Genomic DNA, 18,204 nt, shown 5'->3' on the forward strand with positions numbered 1-18,204 from the left:
GCTTTAATACTAAAAATCAAAATGCAGAAATATCAAACAAACAGAACTGATTTGTAAGGGTTTCTATGATAGGCCTACGCCAGAGATCTCCTGGAAGAAGAATGGAAGTGAAATGCCAAGCAGCAGGATGTCCTTCCGTAACTTCAAGAAAACGTTGAAGATTTCGGATGTGAATGAAGCCGATGCGGGAGACTACCGCTGTACGGCTACAAACAGCCTGGGCACTGCAGACCACGTCATCAAGGTCACTGTCAAAGGTATGCAAATCAGTTCAGGTATTTTCTTTTTGCATTTCTTCATTGCATCATTTTATGCATCACATGTCATTTAATACCGTTGACATTTTTTTGTCCTTGTCCTTTTTAAAGTGCATTAATTCAAGTAGGGATGCACTCAAGTATTATTTTCATTCTCAACTCTCCAATTTGTGTCTTGATTCATCATTTAGTCGATAAAGTGTCAAAAAGTCTGTCTCAAATTACGATAAGTCCAAAGTGATGTTATCAAGTTGCATATTTTGTCTGACACAGCCCAAAAAAAAAAATAAGATGATTAAAATGCAAAGGCCCAGAATACCATTGATGGTAGACTGGGCCAGACCTCTATGGCCATAGACACCAAGTTTCTGGGACAAAGTCATCAGATTACAGGTTAGGGTTTAAATAGGGATTAGGGTTTGGATTAGGGTTAGGGTTAGTTGAAAACCAGGGAATATAAAGATATTCATTCTTGGTTTGCTGGCAAAACAAAGTAATGAACTAAAAGCTTCTAGAGCTGTCGACCCAAGTGTTGATTCACAGTGAGATCGGTAGTACTAGTAACACTTTACGATTACAGGGGAGTGATTAGGTGAAGTAAATCACCTTTATTTGTTTTAGTCTTACAATTACATAAATGCAACCATTCATACCAAGTATATCGTGTAGGCTACGTAAAGTTTATTTTGTCATATTCTCTCAAGGATCTTGCTCTGTATCTTCTTTATTCTTGTTCATCCCCAGCGGCTCCTTTCTGGGTCAGTGCTCCCAGGAACCTGATCCTCGCTCCGAATGAGACTGGCATCCTGACTTGTCGAGTCAATGGAGAACCCAAACCGAAGATTAGCTGGTTTGTGAATGGAGTCCCCATAGAGAGTGAGTGAAAATGAGACCATGCTTTCAAAAATAGAATGTACTACATTACACACACACACACACACACACTTCTGTCTAAAGCACACAGCAGCAACAGAGTGTATAAATTAGATGTGGAGTGGCATTGGGAATTTAATTTTCAGTCCCAACCGTGTTTTTTCCTCCTTTTTGTTGTTTTTTCTTTCCTTCTGCATGGTATTCTATAAAATACATGCTGATTTCTACATACACTGAACTCTTACAGTGCAGTTGAAGTTACCAGAAACATGATGATTAGAGATGTTCTTTCTGTAATTTGATCAATATATTCCGTCTCTGGTCCTGTGCTAGATGCTCCTGAGGACCACAGCCGCAAGGTGGAGGACGACACTGTGATTCTCAGCAACGTGCAGTCAGGATCCAGTGCTGTCTACCAGTGCCATGCGTCCAATGAGTTTGGCTACGTGATGGCGAATGCTTTTGTCAATGTTCTTGGTGAGTTAAAACATGTGTAGATGGAAATGTATTAAATGTTTATGGTACGATTTTGATATGCAGGCCATTGTGAGAGACATATTGAGTGCTGATTTAGATAAACATTTGGCTTCTCCACACAGCTGAACCACCAAGGGTGCTCACTCCACCCAACCGAGTGTACCAGGTCATCACCAACAACCCTGCACTACTTCACTGTTCCTCCTTTGGCTCTCCAATACCGACCATCACATGGTAAGATAACAGATCAGGTTGTCTGTGACATTGAATCCATTTTGTCTTCATTATGAAAAAAATGCGTTATTGTTTCTGTGCAGGTTCAAAGACAGTCAGACCAGTATTAAGAATGGTGACCCATACGTGATCTATGAGAATGGTACACTGGAGATCAACGTGGCCCAGCCACTAAACAGCGGAAAGTACACCTGCATTGCCAGCAACAACCTGGGGATCAAGGAGAACCACGTCTTCCTGGAGGTTAAAGGTCAGATATGGCCCAATCACATTTCAGACAATGAGATTGATGGTTTAACTTTTAGCCTCATGGAATTGATATTTTAGGCCCCTATAGCCATTAAGTCATGTGGCCATCAAGCTGTACTCTGTATTGCCTTTCTCCTCCGTCCTCCAGAGCCCACCCGTATCCTGAGGCAGCCGGAGTACATGATGGTGCAGAAAGGAATGAGCGCTGTGTTCGAGTGCAAAGTCAAACATGACCCTTCCCTTATTCCCACCATGACCTGGCTCAAAGACAGTGGAGAACTGCCAGATGACGAGAGGTACAAGAGACCTTGAGATTGGCACTCACTTAATCTGATTAATTTGTTTAATCACTTCCTCCGCCTGTGGAAAGAATAGGATATAATTTAGGTAAAAAATCTCACATGGTGTAATGCTTTCAGGTTTGAGGTGGACACAGACAGTCTGACCATTAAAGATGTGACAAATGAAGATGAGGGCACCTACACCTGCATCATGAACACAACCCTGGACCAGGACTCAGCCAGCGCTATGCTGACTGTCGTCGGTATGTTCACATCCTAATACGCATGAAAAGGGGTTCATGCGCTCAGCATGTTGACAGGTTATTTTGATTTTGGAAGTCACAGAAGTGACTTTCAGGATCCAACCACGAGTTTATGTTTTTCTCTTCTTCAAAACAATTGAGTGAAACATGGTAAATTACTGTATTGACAGGGGTTTTATGAATGCAAAATAGAAGAAACAAATGAGTCCTTGTGTCGTCTGTCCCGTTTCTGTCAAAAACTTTATTCTGGTTGGTCATGAACTATAACTTCCGTTATATTCTAACAAAGAATCATATTGCTATAGAAATGTTCCTGCTTTTCTGCCGTTTCTAAAATGTCTGTCCCTAACATCTAACCTTCTTCCTGCACTTTACTTTTGCTTCTCGCCGTCACAGAGGCAACTCCTACTCCGGCTATTGCCTACGGTAAACAAACAGTGTAGCATCTTGTGACTTTTCATTGTCTTCAGTCATCAGTTTCGTCTGCAAAACCTTTAGCCTCCATTTTGTCTCGACATTTATTTTGTGTGGTTTGCTCTTGTTCTCTGTGTTACATATTGCATCATTGTTTTCATTTAGCTTTGTTTTAATGTAGAGGACGGTTTTAAAAGTTTGGTTTCACCATGCATGATCACGTCGCACCCACACAGGTGTTTTCACTTAACCTGCCTGATTGGCCTCAGCCCCAACCTGCGCAGAGGTCTAATCAACCACAACTGACAACACCTGAGTTTCCTGATCAAGCTCTTTTTTTACAAACTTCTTCCTGTATATTACTGAATGAAGATAAAAGTAATATCTTTTTTCCCCACAGAGTTCATACAACACTTCCAACGTTTTACTTTTCTGTCATGAAATATTAAAAAAAGTGTAAAAATAAACTAGCCCTGCTTTCAAGGCAGCATACTGTCTGCTTTTGGTTTGTTGCATTGATTCTAATTTTAGATGCACTTTCATGAAAAAAACTAAAAAACCTAATGTTAAATCCCTGACAACAAAAAGCCAATCTTAAGCTCAAAAGCTACAGTATGCTTCAAAGTCTATTACTCCTCATTTACTGCACAACGGTGTGTTTTTAATACTACTGCAAAAAGTGTCAGTAGCAAGTTCTAGATGAGAGCGTTTCAATTTTTTGGGTGTTCCTGAGCTCCTCGTTGTGTTTGCAGAACAACCCGACCCTCCGACCGACCTGGAGCTGACTGACCAGACTGAGAGGAGCGTTCAGCTCACCTGGATCCCTGGAGATGAACACAACAGTCCCACGCAGAGTATGACGTGTTCATCTTTGCTGCTTAGTTGTTTAGTACACTCCATTTGTCCACTGCCGAACTCAAAACGAGACACTGCACAGTCAGTATCAACAAGAACAAATAAATGAATCTCCATGGTAGCTGGCGCAATGAGCCACCATGGCTAGATATACACAGAATTAAATACAGTGACTTAACCCACAGACATTATCTGGGTTTTTTTTTTTTTTTTTTTTTTAATTTTTAATTATCTTCCCCAGGTTTTTTGATCCAATATGAGGATCTGCTCCACATGCCAGGAATTTGGATCAACCTGACAGAAGTTGTCGGCACCAGCACCACAGCACAGTTAAACCTCTCCCCGTACGTCTACTACTCTTTCCGAGTGCTGGCTCAGAATCGTGTGGGCTACAGCCAGCCCAGCCAGCCCTCGCGCCAATACAGGACCAACCCCGCAGGTAGTGAACACGGTCATCTCCCAGAAAATATAATCATGTAGAGTTATGTTGAAAAAGGTATTCAGAGATTAAGCCTTCATTTTTTGGTCGCCCCCCCCTCCCAAGCTCCTGATGAAAATCCATCAGATGTTCATGGAGAAGGAACTGAGCCTGACAACTTGGTCATCTACTGGACAGTAAGCTCTCTTTGAATGGTTTGATTTCTGGTTGCTGTGGGTTGACTGGGAACATAAGTTCTAAGAAGACACACTTTTGGAGTATTTTCATTCATTGTGTCTGAATTTCTCACTGTTCTGTTGTTGCAAACGCACTAATTGATATTACTCTCTGTACAGCCACTGACAGGATTCCAGTCCAACGGGCCTGGTTTGGAGTACAAAGTGCAGTGGAGACAGAAGGACACGGACGAGGATTGGTCATCAGAGAACGTGGTCAACGCCACCCACTTCGTCGTGACTGGAACCCCCACCTTTGTGCCATTCGAAATTAAAGTTCAAGCTGTGAACAACTACGGCAGCGGACCAGACCCTGAAGTAGTGACTGGGTACTCTGGAGAAGACTGTGAGTGAACTGATGATAACACATCATTGGTCAAATTTAGTCAAAATAGGAATATGCTACAAGGTTAAATTCTGCATAAACATTATAGTCGGTTCAGTCAATATGTTGCCGTTTTGTTTCTTCAACCATCATTTGAATCTGATTCTTTTTAGTCTTCTTAACTTTATTAATGACTGGTGTTTTGAAACTCGACGTTAACTAACTGCTTCTGTTTCTTAATGTTTCCCAGTGCCTTCGTCTGCTCCTGACAGTGTGAAGATCATGGTTCATAACAGTATGCTAGCAGAGGTACACTGGGAGCCTGTACCTTCCCCTTCAGTAAGGGGAAAACTACAGGGATACAAGGTATTGTTTGATAAAGGGTTATTGGTCTTTGTTGTTGTTGCTTTGTGTGAGTGACAAAACTCAATTGAAGAGCGCTGAACAAACGTGGAAGCCTTTGCATTTTGTAGCATGCGCACCTACATGCTAAACAAGCCAGCAACACTTAAACTAAAGACTCTCCCCTCTCTTCAACCCCACATGGCCCCCATCAGAGTTTTTTTTTTTTTTTTTTTTACAGACTGAGTGAAAGCACAGTCTATATATCACACACCCCACAAAATGTCTGACTCGTCTATTATCCAATGAGGAGTAGACACATAGAGGCCAGCCTCTCAGGATGTCAAAATAAAAGCTCAAAGCATGAGGCTACAATACAAACTGTGAATGCAACCAACTATACACAGTCAAACGGTACAAGCAAATCAAACTAACCAAAGAAAAACACAAATTTATCAGCTTAGATGAGTGAACACGCGAATTCCATTAAAAGAGAATACTTAGAAACAGGGAATGGGGGAGTGGTTTATTTTGGCATTTCAGTGTTGTAACTTCAGCTTCCTTAGAGGCTGGTCATCTATGTGTCTGCTCCTCATTGGATAATTGATAAAGAGGCAGTCATTTTCAGGTGTGTATATATGGGCAGTGTTTTCACTCATTCTGTAAAATGTTTGCTGAGGGATGTGTGTGTGAGGGAGGGAGATGCAGAGTTTTCACGTCATTATTTAGAGATGGGTGGTCAAGGCTGTGTGAAGCCTTTGAAATGTCTTCCACATTTTGTTGGAAAAAGACTACAAGTTAAGCCAGGTGTACTTCACCAGCTCTCTTATTTTCAGGGAATTCTGTACCTTTTTAAATACATCTAAGTCCGACTGAAGTTTCAAGTGCCGCACTCTGAAGTCAGTTAAATGGCAGCACGTGTCAAATGGTATCACTTGACACACTGTAGGCAGATGTTAATGCAAAAAGCAGAAAAATAATTGGAAAGAGGAAAAATAAACTAAGTTTGACCCCCAGCTGTAGCCCCATTGTGAAAGATGCATTTTCACCATTTACCTTCAATATAAATGGCAATAACATTAAAGGAATTAAACAGACAGTCTGTATTTCGAAATCATCAAATCAGCTCTTAAGCCAGGCTTGAATTAGTCTCGTCATATTAGCTTGAAGGGTATTATCAAGCTCACTCGAGGCAGGTTTTCATGATGAACACTGCGTTTGTGGGGCTTCTTTATGAAAAACCCCTCTGCTCAGCCACCTGAATCTGTGTGCTACAATCTTAGCAGGGCAAACTATAAGGAAAACAAACAGTAAAACAGCAACCCATGAAGACTGCACATTAACTCTTGGTGCGTCTCCTAGGTATACTATCGGCGTGAGCGCGGCTTGGAGGAGACGGAGGCGAACATGGATGAGGAGACGCAGCTTTTGACGTTCAGTGGGAACCGTACCGAGGGGCGTCTGCCAGGCCTCAAGCCTTACAGCCTCTACAGCCTCTTCATCAGGGTCATTAATTACAAAGGAGAAGGGCCTGCGAGCCCCAGCACGACATTTGAGACACCTGAAGGAGGTGTGTTTTCCTGGAGTTGACCGACATGGTTCTAGCGCATCATGCATATTGAAAACTGATGATTTTCTTGTCTTCCCATTAGTTGGCCTCCCAGTAGTTTTTCTAGATATGATCTCACATGCTCACTCACCTTAAACTATTGTAGAGCAGCATTTTAATACATTAAATGTATGTGTGTGTTGTATCCGTTTATTAATACCTACTAGTAATACCGCTGCTGCTGCTGCTAGTACTAGCACTATGATAACACCCTCGCAGTAGTTGCTCCAGTAACCGACCATAAATGCCATAGCAACCACTTAAGCTATGCTAGCAACCACCAAGAGCATCCATGGAGCACAACCCAAACACCCTAGCAAGTATAACACAGTAGTACCACACAGGACACCATACAACTGGTTATGGTGAGATGAAGCTCTGAGCCATTCCTGCAAAACGGTTTGAGAAATGGTTTCTTCAGGCCTCATGTTAACAGCGCGACATCTACTGGTTGGAATGTAACAGACATACAAACATTTCTATATTGCAAATGAAATGTCAATATAAGGGAAACCCTGATTCTATTTCTTTTATTCAAGGCATACCTTTTTTGTAGTAATTGCTGTATTAATCAAGTTAGGACCAACATCTGTGTTTCAACCATCTATCTCTACCCTCATCTGATGGAAAACCCTAGCAATGATGTGAAAAAGCCCTACCAATCATACAGGTCCATGAACCACTATTAACCATTGGTACAGTATGTCCTGTGAATGGTCCTGTTTGCAGCAGGCCCTGACTTTGGTTCTGTTTTTTTTTTTTTTTTTTTTTTTTTTCAGTCCCCGGACCTCCTTCTTTTATGAATGTCATCAACCCCGGTTTGGACTCTCTCACTGTGGTTTGGGGTCCACCAATGAACAACAATGGACGCCTCGCTGGATACACACTGAAATACCAACCAGGTAGGCTTACCAGCTGCCTGACACTCTACCTGTATTCTGCACCAGTATTAAGCAGCATTCGTGGAAAGGGAAAAACTTTTGTTATTTTTCCATTATTGACTTTGTCTCTACAGTCAACATCACCAGTGAACTGGGACCAGTCAAGGTCATGACCTTTCAAGCCAACGAGACCACCATTACCCTGAGCAACCTGAACTCCAGTATGCTGTACAAGTTTTACTTAAGTGCAAAGACAATCAAGGGCTCTGGCCCCATCATCACAGAAGAGGCCTTCACAGTCATGGACACAAGTGAGTCCTGGGTACATAAACTTACAGTTTGAACGTTTAGCTTCATGTGTAGCAAATTACAATCACAACAGGAAGAAAAGGTGAGAATGTTATATCAGCAACCAAAATGAGGAGTGCAGTAGTGAGAATGACAGGGCCCTGACAGAGAGTAGGGATTCCTGTGAAAATTAAAACCACGAGGGTCTACTGCATTCAACCTCTCACACTCCTCTACCTCTATCTCTCTCTCTTCTCTCTGAAGCTCGTACTCAGCCCACTGTAGTGACGGGCAAAGGTAACCCAAGTTTGCCAGTGGAAGTCCCTGCATGCTCATTACAGCATCAGATATAATTAACTTCACTTGGTTATTTGTATTTAACTTACATTTCCCTGCATGTGACTAAGTTGTTTGCAGACTCCCTTTACAGTGGTATGAAAAAGTTTGGGCACCCCTCTGAGGCTGCATAATTTACTCCGTCTTCACAGAAAATGATCACAGTGGCATGCCATTCATTTTCTAAATAAAAGCTGAGTACTGGGGTATTTTCCAGACAAAGATTTTTAGTGTAGCAATATTAAGTTGTATGAAATTGAATCAGATGTGAAAAATAGGCTGTGCAAAAATTTGGGCACCCTTGTCATTTTTTTTATTTGAATACCTGTAACTACTTAGCACTGATTAATTGGAACACAAAATTGGTTTGGTGAGATTAAGCCTTGAACTTCATAGACAGGTGCATCCAATCATGAGAAAAGGTATTTAAGGTGGCCAATTGCAAGTTGTTCTTTTTGACTCTCCTCTGAAGAGTAGCGTGTTATGCATGGCGGCGAAAGAGCACAGCATTCCAAGAAAAACACTTGCTACCCACAGTAAAATTCGGTGGAGGTTCCATCATGCTGTGTGGCCAGTGCCGTTACTGGGAATCTTGTTAAAGTTGGGGGTCGCATGGATTCCACTCAATATCAGCAGATTCTTGAGAACAATGTTCAAGAGTCAGTCACAAAATTGAAGTTAGGCCGACCCAAAACACTGCTCAAAATCTACTCAGGCATTCGTGCAGAGGAACAAGTACAATGTTCTGGAATGGCCATCCCAGTCCCCAGACCTGAATATCATTGAAAATCTGTGGGATGATTTGAAGCGGGCTGTCCATGCACGGCAACCATCAAACCTAACTGAACTGGAGATGTTTTGTAAGGAGGAATGGTCCAAAATACCTTCATCCAGAATCCAGACACTCATTAGAGGCTATAGGAAGCGTCTAGACGCTGTTATTTTTGTAAAAGGAGGCTCGACTGAATAATATACTATACTATACTAATAATTGATGTGATTTTTCTGCTGGGGTGCCCAAATTTATGCACCTGTCAAATTTTGTTTTGATGCATATTGCACATTTTCTGTTAATCCAATAAACCTAATTTGACTATTGAAATATTGCTGTGTCCATCAGTTATTTGATTGATCAAAATGAAATTGCGGATCCAAACACCCAATGATTTATAAATGAAAATAATGGAAATTGTCAGGGGTGCCTAAACTTTTTCATACCACTGTATGTGAATAAGTAGGATTTAAGTGTGACAGACTTCCATGGCATCTGCAAGCAGTGATGCTTGTGTCCTATCCGGATAGAATAGACTGTATTTATTGTAACAGTCTAAAATATAGGATTTTTTATTCATTAAAATTAGATGTGCTTGCAGTCCTTTTGTTTTTACATGAAATGAACATGTTTTCATTAGACCTCTCGCATGCTGCTTGTGAAAGCGTTTGTAGCTGACGTAGCACTAACTCATTTCATTTACCTGCTGATGCATTACACTGATGGATTGTGCATAGAGTTTGATTTGAACCAAATAATATACATGCTGTAATTCAGTTTTATCATTTTTTTTTTGGGGGGGGGGTATAACACTGAACCAGGTGCTGAATTTAACTTTGAACCTCAGGATTTAGAGGCGTTGTGTTTTCACTCGGCATGTTGTGCACGGCTCTGCAGTTGGCTATTGTGATCTGTACATGTGTTGTCTCACTCTTTTCCATGTTCTTTCAGGCCCCACAGAGCCCCCTCACCCAACTTCCCCCATCACTCAGTCTCTGCATCCCCCGATTCACAAGGGTACAAGCACTCCCTGTGTCCCCCACTACTGTAGCTCCCCAGATATCTACCTACACAGTCATTGCAGCAGAAATGATCCATCTCGGCGAATGTTTAAATCGAGCACCAAAAAAGGGAAAAAAAAAAAAAGGTCAAAATGAGGACAATGATACACACTCTCAGGAACCAACTCTTATTAGTTGAGATATTATGATGATACTTTCAGAATATTTTACTATTTCCACTTATTGTAAGTTCAGAAAGGATTCATTTGCTACATTTCTCTCACCTGAGTGCTGCTTGTTTTAAGAGGACTACTATACAGTAAAATTGAAGTCCTCACTGAGATGGGCATTTCTGTTGCAACTATACTTTATAAGTGTTCTATTTTTGTATGTCTAAGACTACTCTAATGGTTCTCTTGTTATGTAACAAAAATGATGTAGCCCTTTTGTTACAACTGACGGTATATACAAGGTGGCAATGGAAACTTTAAGCTGTGGCTTATTCTCTAACTGGTAAAACAGATGCTGGGGTCCTTTTGTAATTCTTGACTTGAATTCAGCTGCTACAGCAGTTTATGAATTTTTGTTTTCCTATAATAATGAATTAATTTCCAGGAATGATTGCTCATATTTCATGTCAAAATAAAACTGGAGGGAACTGTTATGTCCTACACACTGGCATATTGTCAAAGCGAGATGTTATGGACGTTTATTTGATATTTTAGCACTGTAGCCATATTTGAAAGGTTTTATTCCGCATTAAGTTTCTTTTTTTGAAAATTCAGGTGACGTTGTGAATTGGTATGTTTCTCATTTTGAATAAACACTTTTTTCTCCCTTGTGTGCTCAGCGCCTCCTGTAGGCCCTGCGTTTGGCACAGTTAACACGTCTATATTGGAGGATGGTGCGGTGATCAGTTGGGAATACTTTGGACACCATAAGAATGTATATGTGGAATATATTGTAGAAAACAGTAAGGCTTCACTCTGTATTCCAGTCATCTCCGCACTTAACATTTAATCGACCTGATCATTAACAATGATTTTAACTTTCAAACTGGTGACTAAATATCATTATGCAAATAATGATTTTTATTTATTTATTTTTTCCCGAAAACCTCTTTTCCCCTGATTTTCATTCCTCTCCATCCACAACTCCAATTCTAGGTAAAGAGGACTGGAAAAAGGAGTTGGTAAACGGTTCGCACTCACATATGATAAAAGGTTTAAAACCGGGGACGACCTATAAGGTGCGTCTGGTAGCTAGAGACCCGGTTGACCCGACGGTCCACAGCACAGGCGAAGTGGACGTTACGGTGCCAGGTGAGGCGGCATGCCTCAGGATAGATGGTCTTCGTGTTTAATTTTTTTTTTTGCCTGTCTCATTTTTGTGTCGGAACTGTCTCGTCATCAGACATGCAGTGATACATTCAGACATGAATGTATGGTAGTATAGTTTCCTAGATAGTGTACAAGCATGGTAGAAGTTGCCATCAAGTTGGTGCGATGCATGCCACTTAAAAACATCACTAAGAGGTCCATTATTTTTCTAATGTTCGTTTTTTCTTTTTCATGTTTTCAGTGCCTGAATGTTCATTGCATATTAACCCGTTTTTAAAAAAAAAAAATCCATTTCAGTATTTACAGCCTCTGATAATCTCACATTCCTCCATCTGAACAGCCTGGATTTAAATTTGGACTGACACCTAAGCTTACTGTGTGTCTCCATCTTTCTGTCCCTTCCTCTTTTTCTGTATGTCCAGCCGCACCCAACCGGCAGGTAGACATTGCCACCCAGGGCTGGTTTATTGGACTGATGTGTGCCATCGCTCTTCTCATCTTGGTCCTTCTCATTGTGTGCTTCATCAAGAGGAACAAGGGTGGCAAATATCCAGGTAATGCACATAATTAGTGTGTAATGTAATTTCAAGCATTTTTACATGGATGGATGCGGCATTTTAAAAAAACAAACAAACTGTGTAATCCGCAGTGAAAGAGAAAGAAGATGCTCACCAAGACCCTGAGATCCAGCCCATGAAGGAGGATGATGGGACATTTGGAGAATACAGGTGATAAATAAAAACGAGGCATTCTTTAAGTCCGAAAAGTCTAACCACATGGCTTACAGCATCTTTTCCTCGTTCATTGTTTCCTGACTTGACTATTTGTATATAGAACATTTTACCAGGCCGCAGAGACACTCTCCCCACCAGACTCCATTACCAAACACTCCATAGAGGCAAGGCAAAATCCACACCGTCTATGCTGATCCTTATAACGACCAACTCACATTGTAACCTGGCCTTCTAATCAACAAAAACTTTATACAGCGCAAAATATGTCCACGTTAACAAGTAATCCCATCTCCTGCAAAGTCAACTCTATACTACCTCAAAATAAGTGGGAAAATTTTCCACTAGTTTATAGTTTTTCATCACATTTTCACCATTTTTCTAGCAATATTAATTCTAATTTTAACAATTCTCCATTTAATAATATAGGATAATATATAGGATGTTTTTTGTTTTTTTTAGTTATTAATGTGGATGCCATTGTGCTTTAAGTGTTTCCATGTACATGCTTTGCCTTGTAAAACTGTGAAATCATTGTCTATGAAAAGCTCATAAAAGACTAGACTCATTATGGCTCATGAATTGCTTTTCATGTGTCCCTCCATTTTTATCTTTGTTTTTTTTTTTTTTTTGGGTGGGGGGGGTTTAGGTCCATGGAGAGGTAAGACGAGATGCGGTAAAACCAGCATGCAATTCACGCAACCTGTAAAACATCTTTGAGCTACGTGTCTGACTTAAGTGAAACTAAAAGCGAGGAGAAAGCACATCAACTTATACTCATCACTGTGACATAGTCAGAACCATAACCGCAGTTAGAACATTAAAACTAAAATCTAACATTATATGTCACTGCTTTTACTTCTCTGGCTTCCTTCATTTAATCATATTATCTCTTATTTAATTAAATCAGATTTTAAACGCATTAAGCAGAGTTGAAATTAACTATATGATCCGAACTGTAGAGCTTCCATGCTGCAGTATTGAATAGAAGAGTGGCGTTTTTTTTTTTTTTTTTTTTTTTTTTTTTTTTTAAAACAAATGGAGCATAAGAACAGGATGTAAATGCTAATAATGACTTCATTGTCCGAAAAATAATGAATTGCATTTTTGATGACTGCATGTAAACTGAAAGCATATTGACTGAAATCGCATTCTGATGCAGGTACATTGTTGCAAAGGACTGAACAGCACGTGTTTGCAAAATCCTCTTTAGCAGTGGTCACTAACCCTGAATCTTAGCACCCAGGCCTAAAGCAATACAGCACTAACACTATAGATCGTACTGTACTGTATAGGCTACGTAGCTGAGCTGCTCCACTGTACAGTACCATGAAGCATAATGTACCAGACTTTCCATTTTAAGAACCCGTTCATTTTGAATGGAAACAGTGAGTACTCGTGTACATTTGTACACTTGTAGCGCACCTGAGCTAAACTGAACTTTAGACAAAAGAGTGCATAAAAACATGCTGCTGTGACACGTGTGGCAGGGTACACTTGTGCAGTGGAAAAGCCAGACTCATTGCTTGAATAAGAGCCTGTCCTCTGTGTTGGGGCCCCTCAGGTTTCTGACCACTGCAGAATAAACTGCATGAATTATTTTCTCAATAACCTTCCCTCCAACCTTTCCCTGGCTTTTTTTTTTTATAGTGACACAGAGGACCACAAGCCGCTGAAGGGCAGCCGGACGCCGTCCAATGGGACGGTGCGCCGCGACGAGAGTGACGACAGCCTGGTGGACTACGGGGAGGGCGGGGACGGACAGTTCAATGAGGACGGCTCCTTCATCGGCCAGTACAGCGGCAAGAAAGAGAAAGACACACACGAAGGCAACGAGAGTTCGGAGGCCCCGTCGCCTGTCAACGCCATGAACTCGTTTGTCTAACGAAGGGCCGCCGCCCGGCTGCGACGATTGCTGTGGCCACTCCTCGTCACCCTGGCAAATGTGACCATCTCTGTGGTGACAGTTGCTAGGGTGACAGTCGTTGTGGACACCCTATTTTTTTACCGTGGTGGCCGTCACTTCGGTGGCCATGGCTACCTTTCACCAAGACTTGCTGACACGCCCTCATCTCCACACCCGCCAGCCCCTGTCACACTGTGACCTCCTGATCAACACACACTCCACCTGGCGAAGACCGACACCCCCACCCCACCCCACCCCCCTGACGGTTGAAAGAAGGCGTGAAACGAGGGATGTGAGGACTTCGAGAAGAGGGAGGGAGAGAGGAAGCAATACAGAAAAGCAGAAGGAATGTACAAGGTGTATTACCACTCAGACTGAGCAGGAGTGTGGCCAAGTGTATGTGTGTGTGTGTGCGCGTGTGTGTGTGTGTGTGTGTGTATGTTAGTGTCATTTGATCTCCTTTGCAAACATACTAAACATGATGTATCCAAATATATATTTTATCAAAGTACAGTACATGACCCGCAGGCAGGCAAATATGCATCGAATCACATTCATGAACATCTGCATGGAGTAAATCATGATTCTATGAAGCATTTTACCATCGTTGTGTCAGTTGTTGCAGAGGTGAGCTGCGTGTTGAGACTGTATATGGTGCACACCTACTAGCGACTGGGTATGAATTTTATTGTTTTCTTTTTTGTTTTTCTTTTTTTGTCAAAGTGTTAAATGGCGTTTGATATATATAGAGAAAAAATGGCAGCAGTGCCTTTGTGGGCATTGCTGTGAAATGTGCGACTCAAAGTAGAAGCTAGCCTATTTCTTTTTTGAGACAGATGTTTTGTACATATGTAATAGAATAAGAAGAAAGCTATATTTCAAGGTCAGGGATGTCAATTCGCAGTCATTGGAAACCTGTCTAAAACATCTTTGAACTCAGCGTTCAGTCACTCCTTATGACGCCAGCCAGGACTCACACTGATTTGGTCTATTTTTAGCCTCATGTTTTCTCAAGCTTGTTCATTTTTATTTACTTTTTTTTGCTTTTTCTTTCCCGATCTGTTCCCTTACACCGAGCCTATATGCTTCTTGTTACCGAGCACTAACTGAACACAAGTGGAGATGTGATTGATCCCAGTGTCATTGTCAAGCGCTTCCACCCCGAAATCATGGCCACTACGCAAGCCTTTGTTTGAGGCCATCATGGTATTTTCAGAACTAACTGCTTATCCCAGCATTGTCTCCAATAGCATTCCCACTTCCGTGTCTGCTACGTATACTGGCCGCAAAGAGAAAAGCTGTTGCATGAAGAGGTTTACTGAGTACACACGACCTCTTAGCATGGTTTCTAGTGCCTTTGTAGAGAAGTGTTTTTTTAGATCCATAGTTGCATCCCTCTTCATGCACAGGACAGACCTGGGCTCAGTGCAGTCCGTGAATACAGTACATCCAAAATGCCACCTCGATTTATTTATATAACAACTGCAGATGCTGTGTGAGTATTCAAAACTGCATTAAACATTCATGGAAAAATAAGCTCCACAGGTTTGATGATGTTGTAGAGTTTGTTCATAAGGGCACATTAAATCTACAGCCCTTTATTGTGAGCTATATGGTCACTGAGTATTGTGAACCATCCATGTGGGCTTATTAATTTAAGATGGCCTCTTCGAGTCTCATTATAGGGTCCAGGTTTCCTACACAGGGCTGAAAATTATTTTAAAAATGCATTTTAAAAAAAAAAGAGCTTTTTCACAGTTGTGCACTGGTGTTAGATGTGAGGAATAATCTTCAACTATAGATTGTTATGGCCTTGTTGACAATCATGTTATCGAGCTATCATCAGCCCATTTGGTATAGAAACAGACAAATCATACCATTCCAGCTATGAATTGCAGACTGAGCAAATGTGTAGAAAGCCACGAGGTCACAGCATGGACGCCTGATGACACGTCATCACGTCTCATTTATTCATTTCAACCCATTCTCCTCCTAACCCATTCATCTTGAGGAGGAGCCGCTGCTCAGCAGCACTAAACTACTGCCAACCTACTCACCAGGTAACTGCCAACGGGGACCGGACTCTATAAGAATGGGACTTACTGTTACTGGTTGCACTTAGAAGAGAAGGGGTCGGAAAATTGTGTAATGATACTGAATGTGGAAACAAGTGTATCTGTTTATGTGAATGAAAATATTGCTTGTTTCACTGCAAATGGTAAACACACTGGTGACTTTGGTTTATGCATTTAACCTTATATCTGTGTATGTTGTCACGATCCGAGCGCAGCACTCAGTGAGTTTTATATTACTGTAAATGAATGAAGCTTGTGTGTGACTGTCCGGGTGCATGGGTGTGTGTGAATGTTTGGGTGCGTGTGTGTGTGCGCAGCACATGCATGGTACTATAATAAAGCGTGCGTGATGTATAGTATCGCTTTCTATTTCCATGGATAACAGTCTATAATTCTGTGTCAAGCAGTCTGCGCCTACTCTCAACAGGAGATACAAGACTTTTTTTTTCTTTCTTTCTTTCTTTCTTTTCCCCAAGAGAACATTTCCATGTTTTAGGTTTATCATAACTTGCATCAAGTTTTTAGGTTGCATTGTGTCAGCTTTTCACATGTAGATATTTTTGTTGTATTTTGTAAATAACAGCTTGAGCTGAGCGTAGATGTGTTGAGGTCAGAGGTGAGAGCTTGGCCTCTGCTGCATTATGGGTAAGGGAGGGTGCAAAATGGCTTTGTGTGAGATGAGACTATTTGCAGTTTTCACTCTTTTTATTTGCTGTGAAATTTATAATCTTATTTCTTTTCTTTTTATTTTTTTCTAACTTGTCAGGTGAATTTGCTCAAACATTTAGCCTATCAGGTATCAAAGGAGATTATTTAACTTGTGACTGAGCTCTTGTGACACCTGTATTGTTTGTCTCTGACTGTTCATGCACCTTTTTTTTCTGTATTTTTTTATATAAAAATACAGCACACACTTAAACAGGATTTATCACTTCAAACAAATTCATGCATCTAATTTAGGACAACGTGCAGTGTCTGAACGCAGCATGCTGGAAAACTGTTGTTCTAAACTAGACACCTCCTGAAACTGACGCATCTTTTTTAAGAGTGTGCATTTAAAAACAAAAAAAAAAAAAAAAAAAAAAAAACCCAAAACTGTAATTTGGAGCATACAGAGCCGGCATGGACAGATAAATGGACTGGCGCACTGGAGTGTGAATACCCTGGAGACAATGTTCTAGTGACTGGTGAACATACAGTAGGATATACAGTATATGATATGATTATAATCTGACATTCTGGTTAATGTTGAAGCTACATGAGAAGCATGAAAGGCTGTCAAAATGGTTTACTCTACAGTATAATATTGCAAAATATTTTGTATTTTAAATGAATTTAAAAAAAAAAAAATGAAATAAATGTTGGTTTCAGGATTTCAAATCAGTCCTGTCTTCCTTTTGTGCCGTGTGCAACAAGCGTGTGTGTGTGTGGCTCCATCTAGTGTGTTAAATAAAGACATGTAAAATAAACCTACAAAAGTTATTCCTTGAAAGATTAACACACATCTGGTGTGTGCATATGCATCTATTATTATCTACAGGGAGAATTTTACTGCAGCTTTCTATGTGCTTTCATTCTTTTAGGACATTCATCTGAAAGTATTACACATGACTGCTGAGATGCAGATTAAAAAGACTATTTGAAATGCTATGCTATAGTGCAATTAATGAGAAATAGAATAAGATTAAAAAATAAGAATTAGAAGAAAAAAAAAAAGAAATTCAAAGATAGATTATAAACATGGGTAAGTTTAAAAATGCTCAAGCCCCGGTGCAGACTCTTTTTACTGCAACCAACCTTCAACCATCTTTTTCAAAACCCTCGCATCATAAGGGATTTAGTAATTGTTTCATTTCCACATGCATATCATGATATACCAGACAAACTGCAGTCTGCCATTAATAATTGATCTGAAGGTCATTTATGATGCGCAGCACATGGTGTATGGGAGTATAATGTAGACTTATTCTTATGAAGACCGTATCTCCTCTGTCTGGGATGCGCAGTAGCATGATGCTCCCATCCTCCCTCTCTCGTGGAC

General features: G+C 40.8%; 1 protein-coding gene across 7 annotated transcripts in view; it reads left to right on the forward strand.

Moving 5' to 3' along the window:
• Nucleotides 1–17,536, forward strand: part of nrcama (neuronal cell adhesion molecule a) — a 55,437-nt gene extending 37,901 nt beyond the window's left edge. For 2 of the 7 annotated variants that reach the window (XM_056368163.1, XM_056368162.1), the window contains 22 exons: nucleotides 73–257; nucleotides 1,002–1,133; nucleotides 1,464–1,607; nucleotides 1,730–1,841; nucleotides 1,925–2,091; nucleotides 2,239–2,386; nucleotides 2,510–2,634; nucleotides 3,801–3,902; nucleotides 4,145–4,342; nucleotides 4,448–4,518; nucleotides 4,678–4,903; nucleotides 5,133–5,248; nucleotides 6,587–6,794; nucleotides 7,613–7,735; nucleotides 7,849–8,025; nucleotides 8,267–8,299; nucleotides 10,062–10,127; nucleotides 10,962–11,084; nucleotides 11,278–11,433; nucleotides 11,874–12,005; nucleotides 12,101–12,179; nucleotides 13,833–17,536. In XM_056368163.1, coding sequence (XP_056224138.1) covers nucleotides 73–257; nucleotides 1,002–1,133; nucleotides 1,464–1,607; nucleotides 1,730–1,841; nucleotides 1,925–2,091; nucleotides 2,239–2,386; nucleotides 2,510–2,634; nucleotides 3,801–3,902; nucleotides 4,145–4,342; nucleotides 4,448–4,518; nucleotides 4,678–4,903; nucleotides 5,133–5,248; nucleotides 6,587–6,794; nucleotides 7,613–7,735; nucleotides 7,849–8,025; nucleotides 8,267–8,299; nucleotides 10,062–10,127; nucleotides 10,962–11,084; nucleotides 11,278–11,433; nucleotides 11,874–12,005; nucleotides 12,101–12,179; nucleotides 13,833–14,067 — 3,058 coding nt within the window. In that variant the 3' untranslated portion in view covers nucleotides 14,068–17,536. Of the gene's footprint in view, nucleotides 1–72; nucleotides 258–1,001; nucleotides 1,134–1,463; nucleotides 1,608–1,729; nucleotides 1,842–1,924; nucleotides 2,092–2,238; nucleotides 2,387–2,509; nucleotides 2,635–3,030; nucleotides 3,061–3,800; nucleotides 3,903–4,144; nucleotides 4,343–4,447; nucleotides 4,519–4,677; nucleotides 4,904–5,132; nucleotides 5,249–6,586; nucleotides 6,795–7,612; nucleotides 7,736–7,848; nucleotides 8,026–8,266; nucleotides 8,300–10,061; nucleotides 10,128–10,961; nucleotides 11,085–11,277; nucleotides 11,434–11,873; nucleotides 12,006–12,100; nucleotides 12,180–13,832 lie in introns of all 7 variants that reach the window. The other 5 variants (XM_056368167.1, XM_056368164.1, XM_056368165.1 and 2 more) reach the window with 3 other exon arrangements.
• The last annotated feature ends 668 nt before the right edge of the window (nucleotides 17,537–18,204 follow it).

This window comes from Seriola aureovittata, chromosome 22, assembly GCF_021018895.1.
Source record: "Seriola aureovittata isolate HTS-2021-v1 ecotype China chromosome 22, ASM2101889v1, whole genome shotgun sequence".
NCBI lineage: Eukaryota > Metazoa > Chordata > Actinopteri > Carangiformes > Carangidae > Seriola > Seriola aureovittata.